At 38.5% G+C, this 16,649-nt stretch overlaps 1 protein-coding gene across 3 annotated transcripts in view; it reads left to right on the top strand.

Annotated features, from left to right (window-relative positions):
* Positions 1–16,649, top strand: part of Ube2k (ubiquitin conjugating enzyme E2 K) — a 65,234-nt gene that overhangs the window by 12,990 nt on the left and 35,595 nt on the right. For 2 of the 3 annotated variants that reach the window (XM_031342451.1, XM_031342452.1), the window contains exon 2: positions 12,997–13,090. The exons of the other annotated variant lie outside the window; for it this stretch is intronic. In XM_031342451.1, the coding sequence (XP_031198311.1) occupies positions 12,997–13,090 (94 nt within the window). The remainder of the gene's footprint in view (positions 1–12,996; positions 13,091–16,649) is intronic. 3 annotated transcript variants of the gene reach the window in all.

Genomic DNA, 16,649 nt, shown 5'->3' on the forward strand with positions numbered 1-16,649 from the left:
GTGGAGTCCCAATTTCTTGGGAGGTCATTCTCCATTGCTAAGCACATTGTGAGTAAGTGAGAGGCACTTATTTTTCTGAATAAATTTAAGAATTTTGGCGAGCTTAGCCCAACCATCGTGAAAATAATACATTTTGCTCTGCTTCTGAGATGAGGAAAAGTATACATTATTGAAGATGGTCTCCAGGTCAAGTTGCACATCTATAAGGCTACTGATTTAGTTGGGTTCTCTATTTAGAAAATTAAATACTCAATCAAAAACTAGGAAGCAAGATAGTCAAAAGGGAATTATTTTGGCTTTATTTTGTTGTTTTCACCTTTGAAGATCTCAAGGGGCATCTAAATAGTATGTATGACATCATCTGTGTCCCTGTGGGGTTCCTTTGTTTGTTTAACTTCATATTTTTTCATTTATTCAGCTGCTTAGGTGATTAATTAAATAGACAAAGTCACTGCTTTACTGAGTAAATTTTGGCCTGCCGAGGCAGTGAGAAACTGAACAGCTAATTTTAAGTGTGTGTGTATAGCATAAGGGAAGCTATAAGGTTGAGTAATTTCATTTACCCACGGGGTGAGAGTTCTTTGGGAATAAACAGTATATTTTGAGAGTGAATTTGAATAAACTTAGTTATATGTTTGGAAGATCAGCTATAGATACTTGTAGAAAGCTGATAATCATAACAACTAAAGATGGAAAAATTACTCTTCTGTTTTTTTCTTTTTTTTTTTTTCTCCCTAATCTTTCTTTTGGGACAGGGTCTCGTATGTATCCCTGGTTGGTCTGGAACTTGTTATGTACACCAGGCTGTAAACAGATCTCCCTGCCTCTTCATCCAGTGCTCAGATTAAAAGCATCAGCTCACCTTGCCTAGCTTAATTACATTTCTTAAAATCAGTTTTTGTAAATATAAACGATACAGGTTTACTTTATGTAGACAGTAGTAGAACCCACCTGAAGTCCCTCAGGTGGCGACCCCCCTTTCTCTTTCCACTTTCCAAGTGCTGTGCATCACTGTGCCTTTTTTTTTTTTTTTTTTTTTTTTTTTTAAATTTAAAGTCAGGGTTTCCAAGTATAACAGTGGATGTCCAGGAAGTAGATCTATTGATTAGGCTGGCCTGGAAGTCAGAGATCAACCTGCCTCTTGCTTCTTTAGTTCTGGGATTAGAGGTGTGTGTCACTACATCTGGCCTGTTTTTCTATTTTAATGTTTTGATACATTAGCAGTAGTAGACATTGGTAGTGTCACTACATACCTTTGGACTTGAAAGTAAGAATGAGTTTGGTTTAAAAAACTAAAACATAGACATTTGTGGGCAAGATGAAAGATGAACTTGGAAAGGATGACAAAAGGTTTTAAAAGAGAAATTTGGGTTTTAAGTGACTGTGGAAACTATTTTTAAAGGAAAAGACAAAGTTTGGGTGGTTTTGTGTGTGTGTGTGTGTGTGTGTGTGTGTGTGTGTGAGAGAGAGAGAGAGAGAGAGAGAGAGAGAGAGAGAGAGAGAGAGAGAGAAAGAGACCCCTACTTTATTTTGTTGCTACCTCATAACTATAATTTGCTATTATGAAGTGTAATATAAATACTAATATTCAACCTCAACTAAGATAGTAGTTGGTAGCTTAGACAAGTAGGGGATGTTTTGTTCAGGTGGCTTTAGTGTAATAGATTACAAATCTTTTAAATTTGTAAAATAGGGTCCAGCTGTGTCTGCTTGCTCCAAACTGGCCTTAGGCTGGACCTTTCTCAGTCTCCCTAGTGCTGGGATTACAGAAAGACAGCGCCATGTCCAGCTGATAGACTACTTCTCATGTTTAATTTATAGTCCCGAAAGATGGACTTTTTGTTTTTAAATTCTCAAAATGGTTGTCCCAACAACATATCTGAGCTGCAGCAAGGAAGGACATAGGATAGCTCAGCTCACCTCCTTTAAACAGCTGTCTCAGAAGTCATTTGTTTTGTTTTGTTTTTTGTTGTTTTTCGAGACAGGGTTTCTCTGTGTAGCCCTGGCTGTTCTGGAACTCACTCTGTAGACCAGGCTGGCCTCGAACTCAGAAATCCGCCTGCCTCTGCCTCCCAAGTGCTGGGATTAAAGGCGTGAGCCACCACTGCCCGGCTCAGAGGTCCTTTTCAATAACTTCTGATAAATTGTATTACTGAATTAAGGAAGATTAAGAAATGTAATTTAGGACTGATGAGATGTTTCATCATGCAAAGAAAGGTTCTTGCTGCCAAGCCTAATGACCTGTGTTTTATCCCTGGAACTCAACATGGAAGAGACCACCCACTACAAACTGTCTTGTCTCTACAAGCCCCTCACTCCATGCACAGATAAGAATGTTCAAAAATGTATTTTGGTGAAACACATTGCTTCCCATTTAAAACCATTGTTTTCATTGGTAAAAAAGAAAAGAGGAAATTGTTTCTTGAATCAGGACTTTTTGTGTAGGTCAGGCTGACCTTGAATTTCAGATCTTTCTACCTGTCTCAGGTGTTGCCACCATAGGTTTATGGTGTTGAGAAAGGAAATTTGTTAGCTTGCTATGGGGAATGGGTAAGAAAAACACAGAAAGTTCATTTGGAAAACTGTCTAAGTTACGTGGACAGGAGCTGGTAGGTAAGATGGGTTAGAATTGAGTCCTGAGCCAAAGAGTAGTGACAGTCTTGGGGTATGTTGAAAAGGTAGAAACAACACAGTTAATGGATTAGAAAACACCTGTGTCTGTTTTTCTAGTAATTAGTGGTGATGCTTGTTTCTGAGATGGGAGAAATAGAAAAGAGTAAGAATTTTGCTATGTCCTTTTTAGGTTTATGTTGATGTTGATGGAAATAGCAAGCAAGCAGTTGAGTTATGAGTCTGGAGGTGAGATCTGGAGAGAGATTTGACATAGGTAAGGTAAGCAGGTGATATATGTAAAGCCTCAACTGGGCAATTTAGGGGGGAAATTGCCTAAAGAAAAGGTTTTAGGATGAAGTCCTGGTTTTTGGTTTTAGCCCTTTGCACATACTGAAATTGAAATAGGAAAACTAACAGATGACAGAGTGAACTAATACTTATGTTAAGAAAAGCAGAAGTGCATGGTATCACTAAAGCTAAGAAAAGAATGTTAGGAAGAACTTGGCTGTTAGCTGCTGCGAGGCAAATGATCACTGACTTTTCAACATAATGATCATTGGTGTCTTTGCCAGGATTTGTATGGGAATGGTGAAAATAGAAGTCTGATTGATTGGAGTTCCTGAAAGATGAACTGAGAAAGTGACAGGAGTTTCGCTTAGCAGAATAGAGAAGAGAGGCTGGGGAAGTCACACTCCAGGGACCTTTGAAAAGAACTCTGGCAGATGATAGAGGGAATTGAATGTTGTTGGGTTGGAGAATCTGATTATGCTAGAGAGTAATCAAAATTTCCTTTTTTCAACAAGATTGCTTAGGGAAGTTGCAAAGTCCTTGAATAGGGTGGTATTCATAACAGTGGGAAGATTGATCTTTAATAGAAACAGAGACACATAGGACAATGTTAAGTTTCCATTGGGATTTGTGGTCTGCACTTTACAGACCAATTAACAATGGTTGTGTTTTCTCTAGTAATGGTAGCTTGGGGCAAGAGGAAAAGTTTTTTTGTTTTTTGTTTTTTTTAGTTAATTGGAAAATGAGTTTAACTAGCTTGGGGGCTATCATTGAGTACTATGAAAAAGAAAACATCAGTGTTGTCAAGAGTATTTTGTAAGAGAGTATTAATAAGAAATGTCCCTGGAATCTGAACTAAGGAGAGAAATGAGGCTGTTAGAAGTGTTCATGTGGGATGGAGCCAGCTGTTGGGTTTGCAGTGCTGAAGAAAGTAAACCTAACTCAAGCCAAATGGGAATCTGGGAACATTGACATTATTTGGAGAAAGGTATAATTTTTGTTGGCAGAGATTAAGGAAGATTATCATAAGAATGAGGGCTTGCTTGTATTTTATTAATATTTGTTAGGAACACATTCTTATCTACTTGGTTTTTGTGAGAATTTTAAAAATGTATAAAGATCATGCTTGAGACATGACTCAGTGGTTAGGAGCATTTGTTACTCTTGCAGAGGACCTGGGTTTGATTCCTAGCACCTATGAGGTGGCTCACAACTATCCATAACTCCAGTTTCAAAGGATCTGATGCCCTCTTCTGATCTCTGCAGGCCCAAGGCACGCACACGGTGCACATGCATCCATGTACACAAGACATTCATATACACAAAATCAATTTTAAAAAACATGTACAAAAAGATGATAAAAGTAAGGAATATACAGCTTTTCATCTATAAGAGCAGCAGTTTTTGGGGTTGGCGAGATGGCTCAGCAGGTAAGAGCACTGACTGCTCTTCTGAAGGTCCTGAGTTCGGATCCCATCAACCATATGGTGGCTTAGAGCCACCTGTAATGAGATCAGATGGCTTGTTCTGGTATGTCTGAAGACAGCTATGGTGTATTACAGTAGGGGCTGGAATGAGCGGGGCCATCCTGAGTTCAATTCCCAACAGCCACATGAGCCATTTGTACAGCTACAGTGTACTCATACACATAAAATAAACAAATAAATCTTAAAAAAAAAAAGAGCAGCAGTTCTCAACCTTCCTAAGGTTGTAACTTTTAATACAATTCCTCATGTTATGGCTACTCCAACCATAATTTTTTTTTTTTTTTTTTTTTGTGGTTTTTTGAGACAGGGTTTCTCTGTCTAGCCCTGGCTGTCCTGGAGCTCACTTTGTAGACCAGGCTGGCCTCGAATTCAGAAATCTGCCTGCCTCTGTCTCCCAAGTGCTGGGATTAAAGGCATGCGAATTCATAGCTATTTTACAACTGTAATTTTCTACTCTTATGAATTATTATGTAAATGCCTGATATACAGGATATCTGATATTCGACCCCTGTCAAAGTGACCCTAACCCCAACTGGTTGACCCACAGGTTGAGAACTGTCTTACTAGATTGTACTGATGCCAGTATCACTGTTATTTGTTAGTCCTGGTGATTTTCTCAGTTGTAACTCAAATTTATTGAGCTAGAATTCTGGCATGATGAAAATTGTATCAGGAATGTGGTATATAGATCAGATCTTGTTTACTGGGTTGCAGAGGCATGAGGATCCCAAGTTAAGGGCTAATTCTTCTCTCACACAATGGTTCTGGGGGGGGGGGGGAGTCAGCTCAGTTTGCCCAATCACATGTTAGACCGTGCCTTCAATTTCCAGGATGTGGGGAGGGGCTTTCCATCATCAACCAGGATAGTTCTCTAGTGCTAATAAATGGCCCCTTCCCTTTTTCTAACTCTTGGTCAGTTTGTACTGTCATCATTACACTATACTGGGGACTCAATTTCTTTCTTAGAAGTCTGAGAACAAGATGCCAGAATGGTCAGGCTCTGGCACCGGCCCCGTTGGCCTATAGATTTGTCATCATTTGGAGAGGTGGCAAGGAAGCTTTTGATTTCTCTTATAAAGGTAATCCCCAGTAGTGCCAAAAGCAAAAATGGAATCATGTGCTGATTTTTCTGTACTTGCCTCTTTCTTTCCTTTTTAAGTTAACAGTTTACCTTTAAGGATTGTCTTAATCAGTGTTTTATTGCTGTGAAGAGACACTAGGACCACAGCAACTATTATAAAGGAAAGAATTTAATTGGGGGTGGTTTACAGTTCAGAGGTTCATTATCATGGTGGCATGCAGGCAGACTCTGGGGAGGTAGCTGAGAGTTGTGCATCAGAATTGGCAGGCAGCAGGAAGAGAGTGACACTGGGCCTGGGTTATGCCTTTGAAACCCCAAAGCTCACCCCCAGTGACACTGTCTCCAACAAGGCCTCTCCTACTCCAACAAGGCTATACCCTCTAATCCCTGTCAAGTATCACCACTTCCTAATGACCAAATATATGAGCCTATGGGGACCATTTCTATTCACATAACTGCACGGATATTGTGTATTAGTAGACATAGAGCCAGTTTAAGAAAAATAGCTATGGGACTGGAGGGTCAGTGAAGTGGTTAAGAGTACTTGTTGCTCTTGTCCTTTGTAGTCCCTAGCATCCACATGGTTGCTCACAAACATTATTAACTCTGGTTGCTGGGGATCCAATGACCTTTTTGGGCTTAGGCATTGCACATAGTGCATGGACATACATGTCGGCAAAACTCTCATACACATAAAATAAATCTTAAAAGAAAAATAGCTATGTTAGTAGCAATTCTCCTATTGGATTATCTCCCCCTCCCATCCCCCCAGACTGGGTTTCTCTGTGTAGCCCTGGCTATCCTGGATCTCATTCTGTAGACCAGGCTGGCCTCGAACTCAGAAATCCACTTGCCTCTGCCTCCCAAGCTGGGATTAAAGGTGTGCGCCACCACTGCCCAGCCAGGAATTCTTAATTGCTCTTATTTGTGCTCACTTATGCCTTCAGCCATGCATCTATCACTATAGAGTTGTACATTAGTCTCAGTTCCTAGAGACAGCATCATGAAAGTCTGCTCTGTGATTTCTGATCCCCCTTCTCTGCCCTTCCAGCAGTTTGTTCTTTGACTTGAGCTGTTGATTTTCAGTTTGTTCAGCTTGCTGTGGTTGCTTTTTTTTCTCCTCCTGCTCCTCATCCTCTTTGTCTTCTTTGTAGTGCTGTTGAATGAACAGAGGGTTTTTGTACATATTATATAGATACCACACTCTCACTCCTGTTTGTGTCTTCTAGTATGAGTGATGACTTTCAAACATTTTTATATGATAAAACAGAAATGAGAAGATTCAGTGTGTGTGTGTGTGTGTGTGTGTGTGTGTGTGTGTGTGTGTACAAATGGAACATAGAGGACAATTTTAGGTATCATTTTTATTTAATTTTACTTTTTGAGACAAGGTCTATCATTAGCTAGGAACTTACTAGGTTGGATGGCCTGTGAACTGTAGGGATCTCCTGGTATCTGCCTCCCCAGTGCTCAGATTATGAATGAGTGTAGGAGTCTGCCTGCACCTGATATGTGTATGTGTACCTGATCCTATGGGGGATAGGAATTCAACCTGGGGACCCTTGTAAGAGTGGTGTCTTAAACCTCTGAGCCATCTTGCTGGCCCCCTCCGCCTATTTAGTTTTTATTTTTGAGACAGGGTCTCACTATGTAGCCCTGCTGGCCTTGAAATCATAGAGTTCTGCCTGCCTCTGTCTCCTAAGTCTAGGCTTAAAGGTCTGTGCCACTCCATCCAACTTTAGGTTTTTTTTTTTAATAGTTTTTAAATTTATTTTTTTAAAATTACATGTGTATAGGTGTTTTATATGTATGTATGTCTGTATACCATGTGAATGCCTGGTGTTCATAGATGCCAGAGAGGACTTGGGACTGGAGTAACAGGTAGTTTGAGCTGCCTTGTGGGTGTTAGGAGTTGAACCCAGGTCCTATGGAGGAGGTGCTCATTCCAGGACCTATCATATTACTTTTAATACAGTATTATCTTTGCAAGCCTGTATGTATTGTTTTGTTTTGCTTTGAGATAGGGTCTTAGGATTGTCGTCTTCAACTTTCTCAAGTGTTAAGATTATAGGGATGTGCCACTATGCCAAGACTTTTATTGAAATCCTGTTTCAAAGGAGTAACTACATCTAAGATGCTATTATATGTGGGCTTTTAAGTTCTAGCACAATTTGTTGAAAATACCATATTTTATCTGTCATTGTTCCTTTATTAAAGATGACTATGTTAATAGGGCTCTAGTTTTTTTACTATGCTGTCTTGTGTTTTGTAGCCATGCAGTTATTATTTTGCTTTTTTTGTTTGAGACAGTGTCTGTGTACCCCTGGCTGGCTAGAAACTGTTTTTGTTTTTGTTTTTGTTTTCCTTCGAGACAGGGTTTCTCTGTCTAGCCCTGGCTGTCCTGGAACTCACTCTGTAGACCAGGCTGGCCTCGAACTCAGAAATCCACCTGCCTCTGCCTCCCAAGTGCTGGGATTAAAGGCGTGCGCCACCACCGCTGGTGGCTGAATAGAAACTTTATATATAGGCCAGATTGGCCTTGAACTAAAAGGATCCTTCTGCACTCCCTCTCAGTCAATGATGACTGAAGGTGGATGCCATCATTCTCAGGTGGCAATTTTAGTTGTTTAGATATAGTTTTTAGTGCCTATTAGCTCATTGGGGGAGTTTAATTGGCATTTGCATTGACTCTATGGATTAAGTTGGGAGAAATTGGATTTTTGAGCCCTACTGTCCTTGAATACAGAACATCTGTACATTTATGTAGTCCTTTGTTGATTTCTTTAGTTAGAATTTTTAGTTTTCTGCATATTTGTGCATGTTAGAGCATGTGTGGATTTGGAGACCAGAGGTCAACCTTTTTTTTTTTCTTCAGGAACAGTCTGTCCACCCTTTATTTTTAAGTCTGGGTTTCTCTGTGGGATCTGAGGATCACTCATAAGGCCAGTCTGGCTGGCCAGTAAACCTCAGGGGCAATCAACTTCCATAGTGCTGGGCTTACAAGGGTTTGTGTATTGGGAATTACAGGTGAGCCACCTGCCCCCACACCCTCAGCATTTATGTGGGTTTCTGGAAATCTGAATTTGGGTCCTTAGGATTATGTGAAAAAACTCCAGTGTGAGATGATTTAGAGGTTTTGTAAGTTCAAGAGAAAGATACATGACTTAAGAGTAAAAGGACATGGGCTTGGTGACACATACCTTTAATCCCAGTCTCTACAAGTGAATCTCTGTGAGCTCAAGGCCAGCCAGGTCTGCATAGTATCAGGATGGCCAAGGCTACATAGTTTGACCTTATACCGCTCCCCTAACAACAAAGGCTATAGGAAGTAATGTTTAGGTCTTAGTTACTATATATTAGTAGATAACAGTCTTAGAACAGTGATTCTCAACCTTCTTAATGCTGCCACCCTTTAATACAGTTCCTCACGATGTGTTGACCCCAACCATAAAATTATTTTTGTTACACATTTTAATCTCTTTACAAGATTTTTCCCATTATAACTGCTGGGTGGTGACTTAAAAGATTTAAATCAGGTCACTTTAGTTTTTCTTCTCATCCTTTTACTCTTGCATTATCCTGTCTGCTTCTTACTCCCTCATTCTTACTCTTATGTTGTACTTACTTTTTATATTGAGACCTTTGCAAATTCCTAACATGCTGAACCCCTTCTGTTTTGCTGAGGATGGACTTTCTGTGTGATAGGTCAAGTTTCTAAGTTGGGCTTTTATTTTTGAGACAGGGTCTCTGTGTAATCCTGGCTGCCCTGGAACCTGGGATATAGGTCATGCCAGTCTCCTGAGTATGGGAATTAAAAAGTTTATAGTTTGGTGGAGCGGTGGTGCTGCACGTCTTTAATCCCAGTACTTGGGAGGCAGAGGCAGGCCATTTCTAAGTTCGAGGCCAGCCTGGTCTACAGCCAGGCTGTATAGCCAGGGCTATACAGATAAACCCTGTCTGGGGGGGGAAAAAAAAGGAAAAAAAAAGTTTATAGTTTGTTCTTTTAAAAGTAGCCTTCTCCAGGAAGTCTCTTTTTATATTTTTTTTCCTCTGTTAAGTACTCTGATGCTTGCTTTCTTTGTTTGTTTCTTTGATTCTTTGTTTCTTTCTCTCTCTCCCTCCCTACCTGCTCTCTCTCTTTCTCTTTCTTTTTTTCTTTCTTTCCTTTCTTTCTCTGCTTTTGTTTCAAGACAGTTTCTCTGTGTAGTCCTGGATCACTTCAAAGACTAGGCTGGGTGAAACTCAGATTCACCCACCTATGCCTCCTGAGTGTTGGGATTAAAGACTACTGGTTCTTGTGCTTGTCTGTCTGTCTGTTTGAGACAAGGTTTATTTTTGTAGTCCTGGAACTCACTCTGTAGACCAGGTTGGCCTCAAACTAGCAGAAATTGCCTGCCTCTAGTTCTTGAGTGCTGGGATTAAAGGTGTGCATCACCACTGCCTGCCTATTCACATGGTTTTTTATACATTTGAAAGTTATATATTTAGTTGTTCTGAGTATTTATACTAACAGTATTTGTAATAATGCCTTGCAGGTAGTTTTTAGTAAATATTCAGAATATCATTTAGTTCAGGGGTCTTTCCTAGCATGCAGGAAAATGAGGGTTCAAGCTATGTATAGCAGCACATAAATTGGTTGTGGCAAATGCCTGTAATCCCAGCACTCTCGGGGGAGGTTGGTTAGGGTTTAGAGAGGAGGGTTTAAAATTCAGAATCATCGACTGCATATCTACTTTGAAGCCAGCCTTGGGACACATAAAAGAAAATTTATAATTTCATTTTGCACTTTAGGTTTTTGAAGTATGATGACAGAAATGAAGGTTAATCATTTTAACCTCACACATTGTTACTGTAACTGGAGAGGCTATTATTTTCTGGTTCTCTAGCTAGAATAGCATTGCCTATCCTATAATACAGTATCTATGAGCCACATTTGACTTTCTCTGTCAGGTTTTCAAAGTCTGCCTTTGACTTTTGGCTGGGGGTGGGTGTCTCATGTGCTTACAGGCAGAGGTCAGAGAGCAGCACCTTTCAAGAGTTGTTTCCTGAAATCCTCTACCATGTGGGTCCTCAGATGCTTGCCACTCACTTTTGTCTGTTGAGTAGCACTGATTTAAAGTTTACTCTTTTTTTTTTTTTTCCTTTTTTTTTTCGAGACAGGATTTCTCTGTATAGCCCTGGCTGTCTTGGAACTCACTCTGTAGACCAGGCTGGGCTCGAACTCAGAAATCCTTCTGTAGCCGGGCAGTGGTGGCCCAGGCCTTTAATCCTAATCCCAACACTTGGGAGGCAGAGCCAGGTGGATTTCTGAGTTCGAGGACAGCCTGGTCTACAGAGTGAGTTCCAGGACTGCCAGGGCTACACAGAGAAACCCTGACTCAAAAAACAAAAACAAAAACAAACAAAAAAAAAGAAATCCTTCTGCCTCTGCCTCCCAAGTACTGGGATTAAAGGCGTGTGCCACCAATGCCCGGCCTCTTTTTTTTTTTTTTTTAAAAGATTTATTTATTATTATATGTGAGTACACTGTAGCTGTCTTTAGACACCAGAAGAGGGTGACAGATCTCATTAGGGATGGTTGTAAGCCACCATGTGGTTGCTGGGATTTGAACTCAGGACCTTCAGAAGAGCAGTCAGTGCTCTTAACCGCTGAGCCATCCCTCCAGCCCCTTTTTGTTTGTTTTGAGATCTCACTGTAGAGCTGCCTGGCCTGAATATGCTGTGTAGACCTTTGCCTCTTTAGTGCTAGGATTAAAGGTTTTGTGACCCACACCAGGGTTATGATTTGTTCTTAATAATGACTGTAAATGTTTGCTTGATCTTACTTTCCTATTATGTCTCAGTCTCTTAGTTTTCATGTCAGCTCTTCTTGGGAACATTAAATGAGTTTAGGGACTGCAGGTGTAACTCTGGTAGAACTCCTGCTTACCATGCTCCAGGCACCTGGGCTTGATCCTCACATACACCCCAGATGTTCACATACAAATCTGGCTTTTTTTTTTTGGTTTTTCGAGACAGGGTTTCTCTGTGTAGCCCTGGCTGTCCTGGAACTCATTCTGTAGACCAGGCTGGCCTCGAACTCAGAAATCCGCCTTCCTCTGCCTCCCAAGTGCTGGGATTAAAGGTGTGTGCCACCACCGCCCGGCACTTCCAGTTTTCTTAACATTGACTCTTGTTCACAATGGGCAAGATATATTTACTTTTACTAAAATACACTTTTCTTCCTTCCACCGAAAGTACAGAGTGCTAATTTCCTAGGGTGGGGAAAGAAGCTCCCCCTGTTTGCTTATCATTAATAATCATCTTTTGAAAAAGTGAGATGCTACCATCTCAGAAAAAATGTTATTAAAGAAAGTGCCAACTGGAATGTTTTTAGAATGCAAAAAAGTCATATATTTTCATCTTGTACTTTTATTAAAATATGAATGATAAAAATTTAAAAAAAACTTGGATTTTGAGTTAATACTGATTCTATACTAAAAATATTATACAAAAAGGTAAAACTGGTTGCTTTTACTTGTGGTGAAAAGAAGATGCTACAGAACTTAAACAATAGTCATCACTATGGTTCTGTCCGTTCAGAAGGTGGTTCTAAAAGCCGACAATTGAAATCTTTGTGAACCTTTCTTTCATAGATGTAGGCATGTTACTCACATAAAACTAATGAATTCAAATAAAAAAAATGACATTAGGGTTTAGTTTTAAATTGAGAAAACCTGTAAATTAGGAGTGTTCAGAGTGCTCAGTATTTGGACCAGTAAGGTAACCAGAAAGGCATAAGCTGGTAAATGGAGAGAGTTGATTTGCAGGCAGGTAGATCCTTCAGAAGACAGTGCTAATGAGAGTCACACTGGGTGGTTTTCTGAATTATTTAAGGCCACTGTGACTCTAGAGGATAGCCTTTCAAAAGGTTATGATAAATGCTTTAAGTGCAAAATAAGTAGATACAGATACATTTAAATTAGGTTTGTTTTATTTTTAGACAGAAGGTAGTTGTCACTTAAGTAAATAAATCTGAAAAATAAATAGAAGGCATCAGAAGATCCTAGTAAGGATTTTACCATGGAAAGGAATGCTTTGCCTACAGTGTTTATCATTGCAGTGGGTGGTACAGTAAATCAACTAATCAAATATCTAGAGTTATGATTAAATAACAAGCTCAGATGGGAGCTTATGGCCTTAATGGCTTTTACCAACCATAAATTTTTTGGTGACTGGACAGAGATAGCATCTTAGCAGTCAACAAGCATACATTGAAATGACCAACAGTAAATTTGTCTCTAATAAAAATTCTTTTAAGGTCAACAAGCAATTGCAGTCTTGTTCAAATTGGTACTATTTTATTATAAATATTGAAATTAAAATTTGTTTATTAAAAAATTTTTTAGGCCTTAGGAAAACATAGACTTATTTTACTAGATAGCCAAATATGAAAAAATGGGTTTTTAATTTTTTAATAGGTAATATTTTAAAATAGGCTTTCTTTTTCCTGGTATAACTAACATTTATTTTCTGTTTATTTTTAAGACGAGCAAAAATCAAATTAAAGTAGATCTTGTAGATGAGAATTTTACAGAATTAAGAGGAGAAATAGCAGGACCTCCAGACACACCGTATGAAGGCAAGTACTTTTTTTTGTATCAAAATGTTATGTTTATTAAAACTTATCTGAAACACTGAGTCAGAGTAATCCTGAACATCTATCTATAAAATTCATGGAAGGTAATTTTGTTGGTTTAGGGTATATTGCAGTTTTTAAAATGATAATTTTTGACACTTAAGTAGACTGATTTTTCTTAATTGTGTTTTAGCTGATTTAAAAATATTTTTTCAAATATATTAACCACAGCCAAGTTATAGGTTTTATAGGCTAGAATTTAACATTCCATACATCTTATTCTACTATGCCTTAAGCTTCTTTCTTTATCTTGTTCCCAATTCTGTTGTTTAAAATAACCACATATTTTATAGCATAGCAATTAAATATAGAATGTTAATCCTTGAATGTATGCACTCACATACCCTTGATATGATTAATAACAAACCTTGTCTTAGCATTTTGACTAATAAGATGTCGGTTTTTGCTTTTAAAGCTCCCCTTCCCTATTATTTCATATTTCATCTAGTCATATTTATATAAGCTGTTGCCCAAATATTCAATTTTCTTTATTTAAAACCATTTTAAGTGATTATTTTAAAACATACAAAAAAGAAATAGCTTTGCCGATTTTCCATATTTATAATATGATTTTAAGCTCTTTACTTTAGAACTTGGAATTAAGTATATGATCAAGGAGGAAACTGAGTATTTATATTTCTTAGTCAAATCTTCATTAAAAAATTATTGCAGATTGGGGTCATGAAGGGCAACCATGGCTTTTGCATATTACATAATGTCTATTCGTATTGGTTTATTAGAAAGCATATGACCATATGATATGTAGTAGCACTTCCTTGTAAGAGGAATGTATTTTTTTCATTCAGTTTTCACCTAATCTTACAAGGTAAGTATAATAATGTCTTTTTAATGGACATATTTGAACTTAGGAGAATAAGTCATTTGTTTAAGGTTGAACACCTGGGGTTTGGCTTACCTTTGACTTTAAAGCCTATGCTCTTAATAACTGTGCTTTTGAGTAAATCAGGATTCATGAAGTGTTAGAAGTGGTGCTTATGGCTACTTTAAGTAGAGTGCTCTCTAATCTAAAATTCAGAAAACTCAATTTTCTTAAAAATTTTTGATTTCATTCAAAACTTTAAAAGATCATAGAATATCATTAGACTATCATTAAAAATTATTTTTTGTTGTTTTTTGAAGCAGGGTTTTCTTTGTAGTTTGAGCTGGCCTCAAACTCAGCAATCCCCCTGCTTCAGTTTGGAGTGTTTGAATTCCAGGTGGGCAGCACTTTACCTGGCTTTCATTGCTCTATTTCCCTCTACTAGCTCTTTTGAGACAGGTTCTTCTGTGGCCTATGCTGTCCTCTAACTGGCTACTGTGGCTAAAGCTTGTTCTGAGCTCCTGTTCCTGCTCCTCCTGCTTCCATTTTCCATTTGGTGGGCTCACAGGCACAACCCATATTCTCAGGACACCAATTTATATTGCTATGTAGTCCATACCTACTAGAATTTCTGGCTTGTACATAATCTTGTGATTATTTGTTTTTAAATTATTTATCTTATGTATATGAGTACATTGTAGCTATCTTCAGACACACCAGAAGAGGGCATCGGATCCCTTTACAGATGATTGTGAGCCACCATGTGGTTGCTGGGAATTGAACTCAGGACCCCTGGAAGAGCAGTCAATGCTCCTAACTGCTGAGCCATCTCTCCAACCCTTGTTTTTGTTTTTTTAATAGGCATAATCTCACTGTGTTGATGTCTGGCCCCAGAACTCACTAGGAAGACCAGGCTGTCCTTGAGTTCAGACAGATTTGACTGCCTAAGGCATGTACCACCAAACCTGGCAGATTTAATTCTTTTTGACATCTTTAGTGGAGAAGGTCTTCATTATCTTATAAAAATCAACTGTGTTAGTAGCAAATGTGTTTTGATCTCCTAGCTTCTTTAATGGCAGGTGCTGTAATTGCGTTTTTTTTGTTTTTTTTTTTCTTTTCTTTTTTTGTGGTGCTGAGGATTAGATTCAAAGTCCTTTGCACATTTCCAAGCAGTTATAAACTGAGCCACACCTCAGTCCTATAATTGTTCCCAAGTTGCTTTTTCAGATTGCTCAGACATTTTCAAAATGCAAGAAATAGTATTATTATTCTAGAGCTCTTCCAGCAAACTAAATACACAGGGACCCTCCTAAGCTCAGTGACTAGAATGCTTGTTACCTACTTAGCAGTGTTTTATGAACTTTTAAACATTAGATAATGTTTCATAGAGTAATTAAGATAAAACATTTAAATTTTGCTAGAAACAAGTTATTTAAGTGCTTATTCAACTTTACAAAATAAGGCTTATTTTTATATGATTTGGGGCATGTACTTGAAGAGTAGATTATTTTAAAACCTGTTTTTGTTGTTGTTGTTTTTGTTTTGGTTTGGTTTTTCGAGGCAGGGTTTCTCTGTGTAGCCCTGGCTGTTCTGGAACTCACTCTGTATACCAGGCTGGCCTTGAACTCAGAAATCTGCCTACCTCTGCCTCCCAAGTGCTGGGATTAAAGGTGTGTGCCACCGCTGCCTGGCTTTAAACCTATTTTTAATAATAAAGTTGTTAAACTTTTCTTCAGTCAATACCGAAGAAAAGTATCATTTATGTCATAAACTTGCTTATCCTTCCTAATATGAACACAGATGAAAGAAGGCTTGATGGTTGTTATTGATGCTTATCTATGTAGCCCTGGCTGACCTGGAACTCACTCTGTAGACCAGGCTGGCCTCGAACTCAGAAATCTGCCTGCCTCTGCCTCCCAAGTGCTGGGATTAAAGGCATGCGCCACCCCTGCCTGGCTCTCAACTTCCTTTTTCTAAATAACTCAGTGGTAAAGAACTAATTTAGTCTTTTTTTTTTTTTTTTTTTTTTTTTTTTTTTTTTTTTTGCCTAAAAGTTCTTTCAGATTTGTCAAATTCAAATGGGCAGTATAGTAATTCTTGTCTACTTCCATTATTCTCTTTGAAGGAAGTTAAATTCACAATTGTTTCTCTGGACATAGTGGCTCTTGCTTGTAACTCTGGCATTTGGGAAGTTGAGGATTGCTATAAATTAAAGGCCATCCTAGGATACATGAGTCTCAGATATGACTAAGCTACAGAGGGTGTGTTTGAAATACTTTAACATCCCAGCAAGATAAGAGAAAAAAGATGGTAAATGTTTGGTAATTGGAGGCTATTCTTAAAGTTGTATGTAGTAGTACATTTGTAAGTTAACTGTTTAGGAGAATGAGATAGAAGGATTACATGAGTCTAATGGTTCATGGCTAGCCTAGGTAACATAGCAAGACCTGGTCTAAAAGCAACATAAAATAGAAATAGACTTTAAAAAATGTATTCTTGAAGAGCTAAATATTTTATATTGAAGGTCGCTGTGTATAATGCTTATAGAAGTTTCTTAGTTATTCATTGATGAGAGCCACTTGGGTCCTTGAGATGACATTGCCTAGTGACAGCTGCCTCAGGGTTCTGTTCTTTTTTCAAGATGAGATCACTTAATGGTACACTTCTCATATACATTGCCAA

This window comes from Mastomys coucha, unplaced genomic scaffold, assembly GCF_008632895.1.
Source record: "Mastomys coucha isolate ucsf_1 unplaced genomic scaffold, UCSF_Mcou_1 pScaffold22, whole genome shotgun sequence".
NCBI classification, from domain to species: domain Eukaryota; kingdom Metazoa; phylum Chordata; class Mammalia; order Rodentia; family Muridae; genus Mastomys; species Mastomys coucha.